General features: G+C 44.3%; 1 protein-coding gene across 1 annotated transcript in view; it reads right to left on the reverse strand.

Moving 5' to 3' along the window:
- Window positions 1-14274, reverse strand: part of LOC120045928 (calcium-activated potassium channel subunit alpha-1) — a 176926-nt gene that overhangs the window by 122890 nt on the left and 39762 nt on the right. Inside the window, exon 3 of the mRNA XM_038990854.1 lies at window positions 392-453. Coding sequence (XP_038846782.1) covers window positions 392-453 — 62 coding nt within the window. The remainder of the gene's footprint in view (window positions 1-391; window positions 454-14274) is intronic.

Raw genomic sequence — 14274 nt, forward strand, 5'->3', positions numbered from 1 at the left:
ACACATTCTACTTCACCAACGTGGGTGACTAGGACAACACCATGTGTGGATGAATCTGTCTGAAGTATCTATTGATCATATGAAGGGTCTAACATCTGATTCCTTTCACAGCATCACAATCACAAAGTAGTGTTCAACAGCAACTGACTAAGCAGTCATTCAATACAGCCACGTAAATCAGTATAATAAACAATTCTACTTCACCAATGTGGGTGACTGTATGTGGCCTTCCACGTAGGATCTCACTTGTGGCGCCTACTGATCATGTGAAGAAATATCCGATCTGATATTAAATCACAAAGTAGTATTCAATAGCTTAATGTACAGTAAGGTGGTCTGCATTGCATTCAATACAAAAGCACATACCAGCACATAAAAAGGGGATACTTACTCAGAAGAGTCTATAAAGTATATTCCAAGTGCTCCAATGCTGAGAGCAAAGACGAGCACGACCTAGAGAGAGAGAGAGAGGTACAGAGATTAGTTTTAGAATGCAAACATGTAACATAGAATACGATATAGCAATAATTATCATTCTGCACATTTAAGTGTCAGTCATTCTCTCACAAACACACACACACACACACACAAAAACAAACAAATTGCAGCCCTGTTTCCAATATTCCTGTGGTTCAACATCCAACACATACAGCAATCAGACCATGTTATAATACCTCTCCACTACTGAACTCTGAGATTGTGGACATTCCCCATACTGTAATATTGTCCTGTATGGCTCAGTTGGTGGAGCACGGCGCTCGCAACGTCAGGATTGTGGGTTCAATTCCCCGGGGCCATCCATCCATAAAAACGTATGCACGTATGGCTAAGTCGCTTTGGATAAAAGCGTCTGCTAAATAGCATACATTACTGTAATGTGTGTGTCATAATGAGTGACATAATAGACAAGGTTGTTGTCATCTGTCATCAAACCGTGGCTGGTCTCACAGCCTTAAAGTATGGACATTCTTCAAAGCCAGGGCTATTGTAAATCCTGAATATTAAAAGCAGGCCAATGAATACAGCGTAAGTGAAGTCGAGTGGTATTCATACAAGAGGGAAAGGAAATACACTACACATCTGTGAACCAATCCTTAAAGGGTGATTGTATGAGAAGGAGGGTTGTGGGAAAGGCTGTTGTGACTGCCTTAGTTAATGCAGAGTCATGGGTTGGATTGTACCTGATGCCATTATGCCTCAGGTGTAGGCCATCACACACACGGTACCGCAGCCCCATCAACATCCCTCTACAAATCAGCTGAGTTGTAATGTGAAGACAGGGTGGGGGGTATATGAGGAATGGCACTTGTCATTGACATTAACATGCTGTTCACACAGAGACCACCTCCTGAAAACAGTTCTCAAAAAAGGGGTAAAAGGATAGAGGGAGACTTAGAGTGAAAAAGAGGGAAATGGGAGAGTGAAAAAGAGGGAAATGGGAGAGTGAAAAAGAGGGAAATGGGAGAGTGAAAAAGAAGGCTAGAGAAAGGATTAGAGGGATAGCGATTGGCTGGGCTGGGCAACCGCTAAAATACTGTTCTCATGAACAACTAGCAATCAACATTATCATCATGAAGAGACCTGCTTTATGACACATGGCTGAACCCATTATATTAAAACACATGATGGAGAAAGATATACTATTGTTTACCCTACTAGCCCTTCTCCCTATTCAGCCACCACACAATAGACATCCCCTGTCCTGCATGATTGCACCATTCATTATAAATGACGGGGGCCTGATTATTTTCATGCTATGGCTCTTTGGATTGATCTACTACATTGTCGTTGGCCTAATGAAAAAACACCCCCATGTATTTTTAATGGAGTCTCTTTGTATGGGAGATGGTGGGGTCCATAGAGTGAGTCTGGTTGAGGTTAGTGATAGCCAAGCGTAGCGGTAGCTAGTGTAGTGCTGTAGTGCATGACTGGAGTGCCGTCCGGTTAGCGTAGAGTTAGAGCAGCGCTAGCAAAGGAGAAGGGAAGCTGGCTTCAATGCCAGCCACTTTGACAACATCAAGATCTCTTTACTGTGATAAGACTGAACGAATGTCATCGAGAAGGCTGCCACACATGACGTTGACAGGATCACTGGTGGAGTCAAACAACTTTCTTTATTTTTTATGTCATGGCTATAATTGATTGAATTTGTACATCCTACTAACAACCCTCCACACAACTACTGTCAATGGTTGATGTCAGGATACTGTATAGGATTTTCCCCACAAGAGGGCATCGTTAGCTTGTATTGAGTGTGTGTTCTCTGCGCACAGTGGATATCCAGGCCATGCAGGTTGGAGCTATTAACACACACAGACACACACTTAGTCTCTTCACTCGGGGAAAAACCAGGGACATCACATCGGTGCGACAGCTGAAATGGTTTCCAAACCAAATGAAAAGGAGAGGGATGCCAGTGTAGCCTACATGAGTCACTGTGCGGATGCTGTCCTTAACCCAGTCCTTTGATGACATACATGTAGGCAGTCCTACTGTACCAACCCTGAATGCAGGTATATTAATGGAACATACACATACACGCAGGCACACAGACGCAAATACTAATATTTCCTTGATGCTCATCTGTGTCCTCATCTGTGATAAAAAGAGAGCGAGAGAGAAGAAAGAGAGACATAGACAGAGAGAAAGAAAGGGAAGACTGAGGGGTAGTCTGACCAGTTGGTTGGTTGGTTACTGGAAAGCTTGCCAGTGAGCGGTGAGTGCCCACAGATGAGATCTGAGGAGATAAGAAGAGTAGACATCTTCCACTGACCGAGTTACTCAGCTGTGAATGCTGCATGGCTGCTCGCTAACACTAACTAGTGCTAGCCATCGTGTCTGTCTGTCTGTCTGTGTGTGTGTGTGTCTGTGTGTGTCTGTGTGTGTCTGTGTGTGTCTGTGTGTGTCTGTGTGTGTCTGTGTGTGTCTGTGTGTGTCTGTGTGTGTGCACTGTTTCAGATAACCAGCGCTAGCCATCAACCTCAAACCCATAAACTCCAAAGACAGGAGCACCACTGTAAATCATGACTGATTCCAAAAGACAGGGGAAACCTACAATGTGGGGACATCCCCATCGCCTACAGACTACAAATAGAAACCCAGCTGTAGGCCTGACAAACTGGGGCCAGCACAGCAAAGGAAATGTAGTTTTAACAGTAGTCATAAAATATAACATTCTATGGGGTTAGTGAATGCTTGTTTTGAGAATTAAAACACTTGAATCAGAGTATGGTTATCTGAGCATTTTAAATGTTGGTTATTTAGCAGACGCTCTTATCCAGAGTGACTTATAGTTAGTGTATACATCTGAAAGCAGCTATGAGAGACAACCTTATCCAGAGTGACTTATAGTTAGTGTATTCATCTGAAAGCAGCTATGAGAGACAACCTTATCCAGAGTGACTTATAGTTAGTGTATTCTTCTGAAAGCAGCTATGAGAGACAACCTTATCCAGAGTGACTTATAGTTAGTGTATTCATCTGAAAGCAGCTATGAGAGACAACCTTATCCAGAGTGACTTATAGTTAGTGTATTCATCTGAAAGCAGCTATGAGAGACAACCTTATCCAGAGTGACTTATAGTTAGTGTATTCATCTGAAAGCAGCTATGAGAGACAACCTTATCCAGAGTGACTTATAGTTAGTGTATTCATCTGAAAGCAGCTATGAGAGACAACCTTATCCAGAGTGACTTATAGTTAGTGTATACATCTGAAAGCAGCTATGAGAGACAACCTTATCCAGAGTGACTTATAGTTAGTGTATACATCTGAAAGCAGCTATGAGAGACAACCTTATCCAGAGTGACTTATAGTTAGTGTATTCATCTGAAAGCAGCTATGAGAGACAACCGCATCTCACAGTCAGAGCAAGCACATTTTCTCCTCAATAAGTAGCTATCGGCAAAGGAAAGGGGTATACCTATTCAGAATGTATTCAACTGAAATGTGTCTTCCGCATTTAACCCAATCCTCTGAATCAGAGGGGAACAGTGCCTTGCTCAGGCGCAGAACGGCAGATTTTTACCTTGTCAGCTCAGGGATTCGATCCAGCAACCTTCCGGTTACTGGCCCAACGCTCTAACCACTAGGCTACCTGCAAAGACAGTGCTAGTGAGAAAAGACAAGTGTGAGTGTTAGTTCAAGAAAGGCAAGGGTGTTCCTTTTTTTCTGTACTACTGGTGAGGTATTGCAGATAAAGAAAACCCAAGTACTGTACTGTATTTACATGTATTTACAACAGTAGAAGCCAGTATTAGAGCTTTAAGCAAGAGAGTTTGATTCATACATCCATGTCCATGTTTACTGTGCTAAATGTGTTCCTGTGTCATGTTGTTTTCCGCTAGGTTATGTCCTGACCAGTGACTGTACTATAACTGTCTGACTAAAGGTGCAAAAGAGCTGTTGCCACAAATTCAACACAGGGTTAGTTAGACCGTGCCCACCTGTATGTGTGAGTGTGTGGTTTCAGGTTCCAGCACTGCAAGCAGCTAGCTGTCTAGAGCATATCGGACTGTTAGCTGAAGAGGCCCATCAATATACCTAATTTAAAAATTGGCTTGGACCCTTTTACCACACGGAGCCCTGCTGATCCATCACGACTGGTCTGCCGACGTAACCGCACGAGGGGGATACAACTTACTTCTTCCGTCGCGACGTCCCTCTAAGGCCCTTCTGCTAGCTTGCTAACCCCGGCCTGCTAGCTGTCTGAATCGCCGTGTCACCATCCCGCCTAGCTACTCACTGGACCCCTATGATCACTCGGCTACGCATGCCTCTCCCTAATGTCAATACGCCTTGTGCATTGCTGTTTTGGTTAGTGATTATTGCCTTATTTCACTGTAGAGCCTCTAGCCCTGCTCAATACGCCTTAGCTAACCCTTTAGCTCCACCTCCCACACATGCAGTGACCTCACCTGGTTTAAATGATGTTTCTAGAGACAATATATCTCTCATCGTCACTCAATGCATAGGTTTACCTCCACTGTATTCACATCCTACCATACCTTTGTCTGTACATTATGCCTTGAATCTATTTTACCGTGCCCAGAAACCTGCTCCTTTTACTCTCTGTTCCGAATGTACTAGACGACCAGTTCTTATAGCCTTTAGCCGTACCCTTTTATCCTACTCCTCCTCTGTTCCTCTGGTGATGTAGAGGTTAATCCAGGCCCTGCAGTGCCTAGCTCCATTCCCATTCCCCAGGTGCTCTCATTTGTTGACTTCTGTAACCGTAAAAGCCTTGGTTTCATGCATGTTAACATTAGAAGCCTCCTCCCTAAGTTTGTTTTATTCACTGTTTTAGCACACTCTGCCAACCCCGGATGTCCTAGCCGTGTCTGAATCCTGCCTTAGGAAGACCACCAAAAACCCTGAAATTCCGATCCCAAACTATAACATTTTCCGACAAGATAGAACTGCCAAAGGGGGCGGAGTTGCAATCTACTGTAGAGATAGCCTGCAGAGTTCTGTCTTACTAGCCAGGTCTGTGCCCAAACAATTTGAGCTTCTACTTTTAAAAATCCACCTTTCCAGAAACAAGTCTCTCACTGTTGCTGCTTGCTATAGACCACCTTCTGCCCCCAGCTGTGCCCTGGACACCATATGTGAATTGATTGCCCCCCATTTATCTTCTGAGCTCGTGCTGCTAGGTGACCTAAACTGGGACATGCTTAACACCCCGGCCATCCTATAATCTAAGCTTGATATTCTCAACCTCACACAAATGATCAATGAACCTACCAGGTACAACCCCAAATCTGTAAACACGGGCACCCTCATAAATATCATCCTAACCAACCTGCCCTCCAAATACACCTCTGCTGTCTTCAACCAGGATCTCAGTAATCACTGCCTCATTGCCTGCATCTGTAATGGGTCTGCGGTCAAACGACCACCCCACATCACTGTTAAACGCTCCCTAAAACACTTCAGCGAATAGGCCTTTCTAATCGACCTGGCCCGGGTGTCCTGGAAGGATATTGACCTCATTCCATCAGTAGAGGATGCCTGGTTATTCTTTAAAAGTGCTTTCCTCACCATCTTAAATAAGCATGCCCCAATCAGAAAATGTAGAACCAGGAACAGATATATAGCCCCTGGTTCACTCGCGACCTGACTGCCCTTGACCAGCACAAAAACATCCTGTGGCGTACTGCATTAGCATTGAATAGCCCCCGCGATATGCAACTTTTCAGGGAAGTTAGAAACCAATATACCACAGGCAGTTAGGAAAGCAAAGGCTAGCTTTTTCAAACAGAAATTTGCATCCTGTAGCACACTCTCCAAAAAGTTCTGGGACACTGTAAAGTCCATGGGGAATAAGAGCACCTCCTCGCAGCTTCCCACTGCACTGAGGCTAGGAAACACTGTCACCACCGATAAATCTACGATAATTGAGCATTTCAATAAGCATTGTTCTACGGCTGACCATGCTTTCCACCTGGCTACCCCTACCCAGGTCAACAGCCCTGCACCCCCCACAGCAACTTGCCCAAGCCTCCCCCATTTCTCCTTCACCCAAATCCAGATAGCTGATGTTCTGAAAGAGCTGCAAAATCTGAACCCCTACAAATCAGCCAGGCTAGACAATCTGGACCCTCTCTTTCTAAAATTATCCGCCAAAATTGTTGCAACCCCTATTACTAGCCTGTTCAACCTCTCTTTCGTATCGTCTGAGATCCCCAAAGATTGGAAAGCTGCCACGGTCATCCCCCTCTTCAAAGGGGGAGACACTCTAGACCCAAACTGCTACAGATATATATCGATCCTACCCTGCCTTTCTAAGGTCTTCGAAAGCAAAGTTAACAAACAGATCACCGGCCATTTCGAATCCCACCGTACCTTCTCCACTATGCAATCTGGTTTCCGAGCTGGTCATGGGTGCACCTCAGCCACGCTCAAGGTCCTAAACGATATCATAACCGCCATTGATAAGAGACAATACTGTGCAGCTGTATTTATCGATCTGGCCAAGGATTTTGACTCTGTCAATCACCACATTCTTATCGGCAGACTCAACAGCCTTGGTTTCTCAATTGACTGCCACGCCTGGTTCACCAACTACTTCTCAGACAGAGATCAGTGTGTCAAATCAGAAGGCCTGTTGTCCGGACCTCTGGCAGTCTCTATGGGGGTACCAGGGTTCAATTCTTGGGCCGACTCGCTTCTCTGTATACATCAATGATGTCGCTCTTGCTGCTGGTGATTCTCTGATCCACCTCTACGCAGACGACTCCATTCTGTATACTTCTGGCCCTTCTTTGGACACTGCACTAAATGCATGCTCTTCAACCGATCGCTGCCCACACCTGCCCGCCCGTCCAGCATCACTACTCTGGACGGTTCTGACTTAGAATATGTGGACAACTACAAATACCTAGGTGTCTGGTTAGACTGTAAACTCTCCTTTCAGACTCACATTAAGCATCTCCAACCCAAAATTAAATGTAGGCTTCCTATTTTGCAACAAAGCATCCTTCACTCATGCTGCCAAACATACCCTCGTAAAACTGACTATCCTACCGATTCTTGACTTCGGCGATGTCATTTACAAAATAGCCTCCAACACTCTACTCAACAAATTGGATGCAGTCTATCACAGTGCCATCCGTTTTGTCACCAAAGCCCCATATACAGATCTCAACCCCATAGAAAATCTTTGGAGGGAGTTGAAAGTCAGTGTTGCCCAGCAACAGCCCCAAAACATCACTGCTCTAGAGGAGATATGCATGGAGGAATGGGCCAAAATACCAGCAACAGTGTGTGAAAACCTTGTGAAGACTTACAGAAAACGTTTGACCTCTGTCATTGCCAACAAAGGGTATATAACAAAGTATTGAGATAAACTTTTGTTATTGACAAAATACTTATTTTCCACCATAATTTGCAACTAAATTCATTAAAAATCTGTGATGTGATTTTCTGGATTTTTTTTCTCATTTTGTCTGTCATAGTTGAAGTGTACCTATGATGAAAATTACAGGCCTCTCTCATCTTTTTAAGTGGGAGAACTTGCACAATTGGTGGCTGACTAAATACTTTTTTGCCCCACTGTACTACCCACCACTTTGACCTCTCGTTGGCTGACCCTCACTTCATATTCGTTGCCAAACCAACTGGCTCCAGGTCATCTATATGTCTTTGCTAGGTAAAGCCCCGCCTTATCTCAGCTCACTGGTCACCATAGCAGCACCCACCCGTAGCACGCACTCCAGCAGGTATATTTCACTGGTCACCCCCAAAGCCAATTGCTCATTTGGCCGCCTTTCCTTCCAGCTCACTGCTGTCAATGACTGGAAAGAATTGCAAAAATCACTGAAGCTGGAGACTCATATCTCCCTCACTAACTTTAAGCACCAGATGTCAGAGCAGCTCACATATCACTGCACCTGTACACAGTCCATCTGTAAATAGCCCACCCAACTACCTCATCCCTATACTGTTATTTATTTTATTCATTTATTTTGCTCCTTTGCAGCCTAGTATGTCGACTTGCACATTCATCTTCTGCACATCTATCACTCCAGTGTTTAATTGCTATATTGTAATTATTTTGCCACTATGGCCTATTTATTGCTTTACCTCCCTTATCCTACCTGGTTTGTTGACTGCTTGGCTAGCCCATATTCATTCACTCTACATACGGTATGCAACACCCAAAGCCACCGAGCAGCAAACCAGGCTAACAAGCTGCCTACCCTTCAAATAGACCACAATATAACAGGCTAAGGGTTTCAACTGCTAATACAATCCAATATAGCTGCCGAATCAACAGATCACAAGATCTTTGGTCTGAAACAAAACCACGAGCTAGCCTGGATTCTACACTAAATATCCCTTGACTATTGTTTCAATGGAGCAATATTTAGTCAGTGTGTATTCCAGGCTACAAACAAGTTATAAAGTGAGCCTGGAATCCTCACTAAATATTCCTTAGTTCCTTGCTATTATTTCAACAGAGCAATATTGAGTGTAGATTCATTCCAGGCTACAAATGAGCTACAGTTAGTCTTACCCAGACTCTTCCAGGCTAACAGAGAATTCGTTTAGACTTGTGATTCTCTTGACTCGTCCTAAGTGCACTTCCTGACAAAGCGCATGCAGGACCCAGCTGACAGGTGATGCGGGTTGATGTAGAAAATAATCACTTCATGTTTCGGGTGAGTCGTCCAGGTTGGCTTGGAAATCAAAAGGACTCTGGTGCAGAGTCAAAGTCAGTTCAGTTCAGTTCATGCAGATAGGCTCCTAACAGTCAGACCTACATACTAGCCCAGGTAGGCTCAAGCTGCACTCATACACACACACACAGGGATCTGAAATAACTTTGTTTATACACAGTCAAGTCGTTAAATGTCCAGTGCATTAAAAAACATGATTTTTCTGTGTTTTATATACATGTAACTACCAAAATAATGTTAACACTTGAGTAAATGAGGGATACAAAGTAAGTTTGGTTCCTGAGTTAATTAAGCAATTAACATCCCATCATGCTTAGAGTCATATATAAAAATGCTAGGCAGGCCATTATTTTGGCCACCATGGCTGTGCCCTCATAGGTTGACAACGCCCCCATCCACAGGGCACGAGTGATACCTGAAAGGTTTGATGAGCATGAAAACAATGTAAACCATATGCCTTGGCCATCTCAGTTATCAGATCTCAACCCAATTGAACACTTACAGGAGAGTCTGGAGTGGCGCCTGAGACAGCATTTTCCACCACCATCAACAAAACACCAAATTATGGAATTTCTTGTGGAATGGTGTCGCATCCCTCCAATAGAGTTTGAGACACTATGAATATATGCCATGGTGCACTGAAGCTGCTCTGGCTCGTGGTGGCACGATGCCCTATTAAAACACTATGTTGGTATTTCCTTCATATTTCCACACTGCGGTTGGATTAATACTGTGACATTGTGAAAATGGTTTTAATGTCCTTTTAGTGTAAGAGCTGTTTGAAATGACCCCCTGAAATTTCTGCCTGTTTTCGTGGGATGGAGTTTGGGCCTGCCTGGAATGAGAGTTTCAAAGCTCTCTGCCGATAACAGCTAGTTTTCAGCTTTCCGCTTCCCACTCAGGCCACTCCCAGACAGTCCTGGCAAAATTCTTAGTTGATAAATTGTGCCTTGCTAAGCAGCTATGTTAGTTTATTTTTTACCATTTTAATTGGAATCAACCCAGTAAGATAATTGTTACCCGGACATGATTTCATATTGAGATAAAAATGGCTGCATTGGGCCTGTAAGTATGTAGAGTCCACAATACTTACTATTCAAATGTAATTTTCCCTGAAACTCAATTCATCCTCCGCCGTCCTTCCCTCGGTCACTGTGTCTGTCGGTCTGTCTTTTAATATACCATTGATTACCCTTGATCGTCGGCCATTTTGTCTGGCCTCCAGGCAGACAAACCGAGGTGCTGATTGGACTCTCACCCAAAGGAAACAGGCCATTGATTGGAGGAGCTGAAAAGGGCGAGGTCACTTTCATTACAGAGACAGGCCTTGCCCTGATTACCCACACTACTATGGTTTTAAAAGCCTTGGAACGGTGTTATCATTGGCTCGAAGCAGTTTCCATCATGGTTAAATCCATGGGAGGGTACATGGGAGGGTAGATAATCGGGACCATCTAGTACCAAGAGAAGTCATTCATAGGGAACATCTACTGTGATATATTCTCTTCACTGGGATTGCCAATAATGTTCATATAGAGTAATATTGGGTATTTATTAAATCTTATTTGTGTATGACTGTAAAATACTACTGACTAATTAAGGAAAATATATGCAGAGTAATACATACAGTAGGTGTTGACATTATATAATGACAAGAGCATATGGAGCCGCAAGCTGCCCAGTTACGCAAGCCTAGCAGACGAGCCAAAGGCCTATGCTCGCTTCGAGGCAAGCAACACTGAACCAGTATGAGAGCACCAGCTGTTCCAGACGACTGTGTGATCTCGCTCTCGGTAGCCGATGTGAGTAAGACTTTTAAACAGGTTAACATTCAAAATGCCGCAGGGACAGACGGATTACCAGGACGCGTACTTAGAGCATGCGCTGACTAGCTGGCGGGTGTCTTCACTGACATTTTCAACCTCTCCCTGACCCAGTCTGTATTACCTACATGTTTCAAACAGGCCACCATAGTCCATGTGTCCAAGAACTCCAAGGTAACCTGTCTAAATGACTATTGCCCCATAGCACTCACATCTGTAGCCATGAAATGCTTCAAAAAGCCTGGTTATGGCTCACAACACCATCATCCCAGACACCCTGGACCCACTCCAATTCGCATACCGCCCCAACAGATCCACAGATGACGTATTCTCTATTGCACTCCACACTGCCCTCTACCACCTGGACAAGAGGAACACCTATGTTAGAATACTGTTCATTGACTACAGCTCAGCGTTCAACACCATAGTGCCCTCCAAGCTCACCACTAAGCACAGGACCCTGGGACTGAACGCCTCCCTCTGCAACTGGATCCTGGACTTCCTGACGGGCCGCCCCTCAGGTGGTGAGGGTAGGCAGCAACACATCCCTCACCCTGACCCTCAACATGGGGGCCACTCATGGGTGCGTGCTTTGTTCCTCCTGTACTCCCTGTTCACCCACGACTGCATGACGACTCCAACACCATCATTAAGTTTGCTGACGACACGACGGTGGGAGGCCTGATCACGACGACGATGAGAACATCTATAGAGAGGAGGTCAATGACCTGGCAGTGTGGTGCCAGGACAATCTTTCCTTCAACATCAGCAAGACAAAAGAGCTGAAAGTGGACTACAGGAAACGGAGGGCTGAGCACTTCCCCCATTCACATCAACGGGGCTGCAATGGAGTGGATCGAGAGCTTCAAGTTCCTCAGTGTCCACATCACTAAGAAATTAACATGGTCCACACACAAAAACACAGTCATGAGAGCATCTTGACTGGCTGCCTCACTGCTTGGTATGGAAACTGCTTAGTTAACTAAATAGTTAACCAAATAGCTACCTGGACTATCTGCCTTGACCCTATTTGCACGAACTATTTTGACTCCTCACATATTCTGTGGCTACTGTTTATCATCTATCCTGTTGCCTAGTCACTTTACACCTACCTATATGTAAATATCTACCTCAATTACCTCGTACCCCTGCACATCGACTCAGTACCTGTACCCTGTGTATATAGCCAAGTTATCGTTACTTATTTTGTATTTATTCCTTGTGTTATTATATATATTTTCTTAAGTCTCTGTATTGTTGGAAAGGGCCCGTAAGTAAGCATTTCACTGTTAGTCTACACCTGTTGTTTATGAAGTATGTGACAAAAAATTGGATTTGATTTTTTTAATGACACTGACATGCTGTTGAAGACACAAGGTTACTTGACATGGTATATTCTCTATTCATAATCAGTCACATGCTCAGACTTTGTGCTCAGAATAAAAAAAGTATGTCAGCATGAAGCACCATTGTTTCCACAACACACTAATCACATCAACTCACTGAACAAGACAAGCAAACAAGACCACTTCTAAGCCGGAATGTCAAAATACAAATGAGACATTAATAAAAGTTTGATGGCAGACAGCCACACATCATCTATAGAGCATGCAGGCCCATGTTCCCTCCTTTGCCTTGAACAACCAGCTCAGCGGGAGACCTGGGTTATGTGATGAGAATGCAGAAGATTTTTATGTGGAGACTGTCATATCATACTGATGTCAGGGCTGCGTCTCAAATGGCACCCTATATCCTATTTATGTGCCCTCTTGTGAAAAATAGTGCACTATATAGGGATACCATTTGAAAGGCAGCCCTGACATCAGTATGATTTTCAGCATAAACAACCTTAGTATTCTCTTCACATACAACCCTGATCAGAAAGACCTTCTGACTCACACTGGGTGTCTCAACTGGGCTGGCAATGCAGACCATCACACGCGTAACGATTCAGATTCCCAACGTCTCCAAAACCACTAAACTGGTCTTGCGGTCATGATACAGAAGACGTATGATCCAGAATGAGCAGATTGATAAATACATAGCATGCTGGCTTCTTTTGACAAATATGAGCATTTCATAATTTAACAAAAGCCTCATTCATGAAATCATGTTTAAATCAGAGAGAAAATACAAGCCCTTCAGTTCAGAATCTTCTCCTATAGTTACTATAGCTTTGGTAATACACACACAGACACACACACACTCCGGCACATGGAGATAAAAAATCCATCACCATGGTAACCTTTTGATCAAATGCATTGCCTCCTACTAGATGAGATGCAACATACATTATGTATGGTGCAACATGAAAATGCGCATGATGAGGATGAGGATGATATTGAGAAGGATGAAGATGCATGTTAATGTAGACCTAGGTTTGTTATGTCATTAATTAACACGATGTTCACACCAGATGCTGTATGTAGCGACACAACAAATGGCTAAATGCATTTCATTTCATGTCATTATTTCAATCCCTCTGCTTCGTGTCTCCACATTAAAAACATCCCATTTGGGAGGAAAGAGGATTAAACTGTTATCTGATGTATTTTTCCAGAACAGAGAAAAAAGTGATGTGAAGGGGGAGGGCAAGCCAGCTTTAAATCTCCTTCATTCCCTAAGACCGTCTCTGTCACGGTCTCTCTCTCTCCGTCTCTCTCTCTCCCAGTCTCTCTCCCCGTCTCCGTCTCGCTCTCCCCGTCTCCGTCTCGCTCTCCCCGTCTCTCTCCCCGTCTCCGTCTCGCTCTCCCCGTCTCCGTCTCGCTCTCCCCGTCTCCGTCTCGCTCTCCCCGTCTCCGTCTCGCTCTCCCCGTCTCTCTCTCTCCCAGTCTCTCTCCCCGTCTCCGTCTCGCTCTCCGTCTCGCTCTCCCCGTCTCTCTCGCTCTCCCAGTCTCTCTAAATCTCTTTCCCTCTCTCCTGTCTCATATGACACACCACTGTAAACTGAAGGAAATACCCAGTTCAACATCCACCTTGACTGTTAGTTGACTAACACACACTTTATGTCAACTTAATTCATGTTGAGGACTGTCCCTGCCATTGAATGTCAAAACGAGTTAAAACTAAACAGAAATGGTTTGTGTTGATGATGAGATCACTTTTCTGCACTGCTGCAAACCCTTTTCAAAAATGCTTTCCCCCTGACTCAACCTAACATCAGTCTTCGCCAGTCTAGAACACTGAACAGCTCAGCATCTGATGGACTGACAACACAGACAGATTGACTTCAATGAGTCATGATGCTGTGAGCGATATGGCGCCCAGTCTCA

The sequence above is a fragment of the Salvelinus namaycush genome, chromosome 4 (genome assembly GCF_016432855.1).
Source record: "Salvelinus namaycush isolate Seneca chromosome 4, SaNama_1.0, whole genome shotgun sequence".
Lineage (NCBI taxonomy): Eukaryota > Metazoa > Chordata > Actinopteri > Salmoniformes > Salmonidae > Salvelinus > Salvelinus namaycush.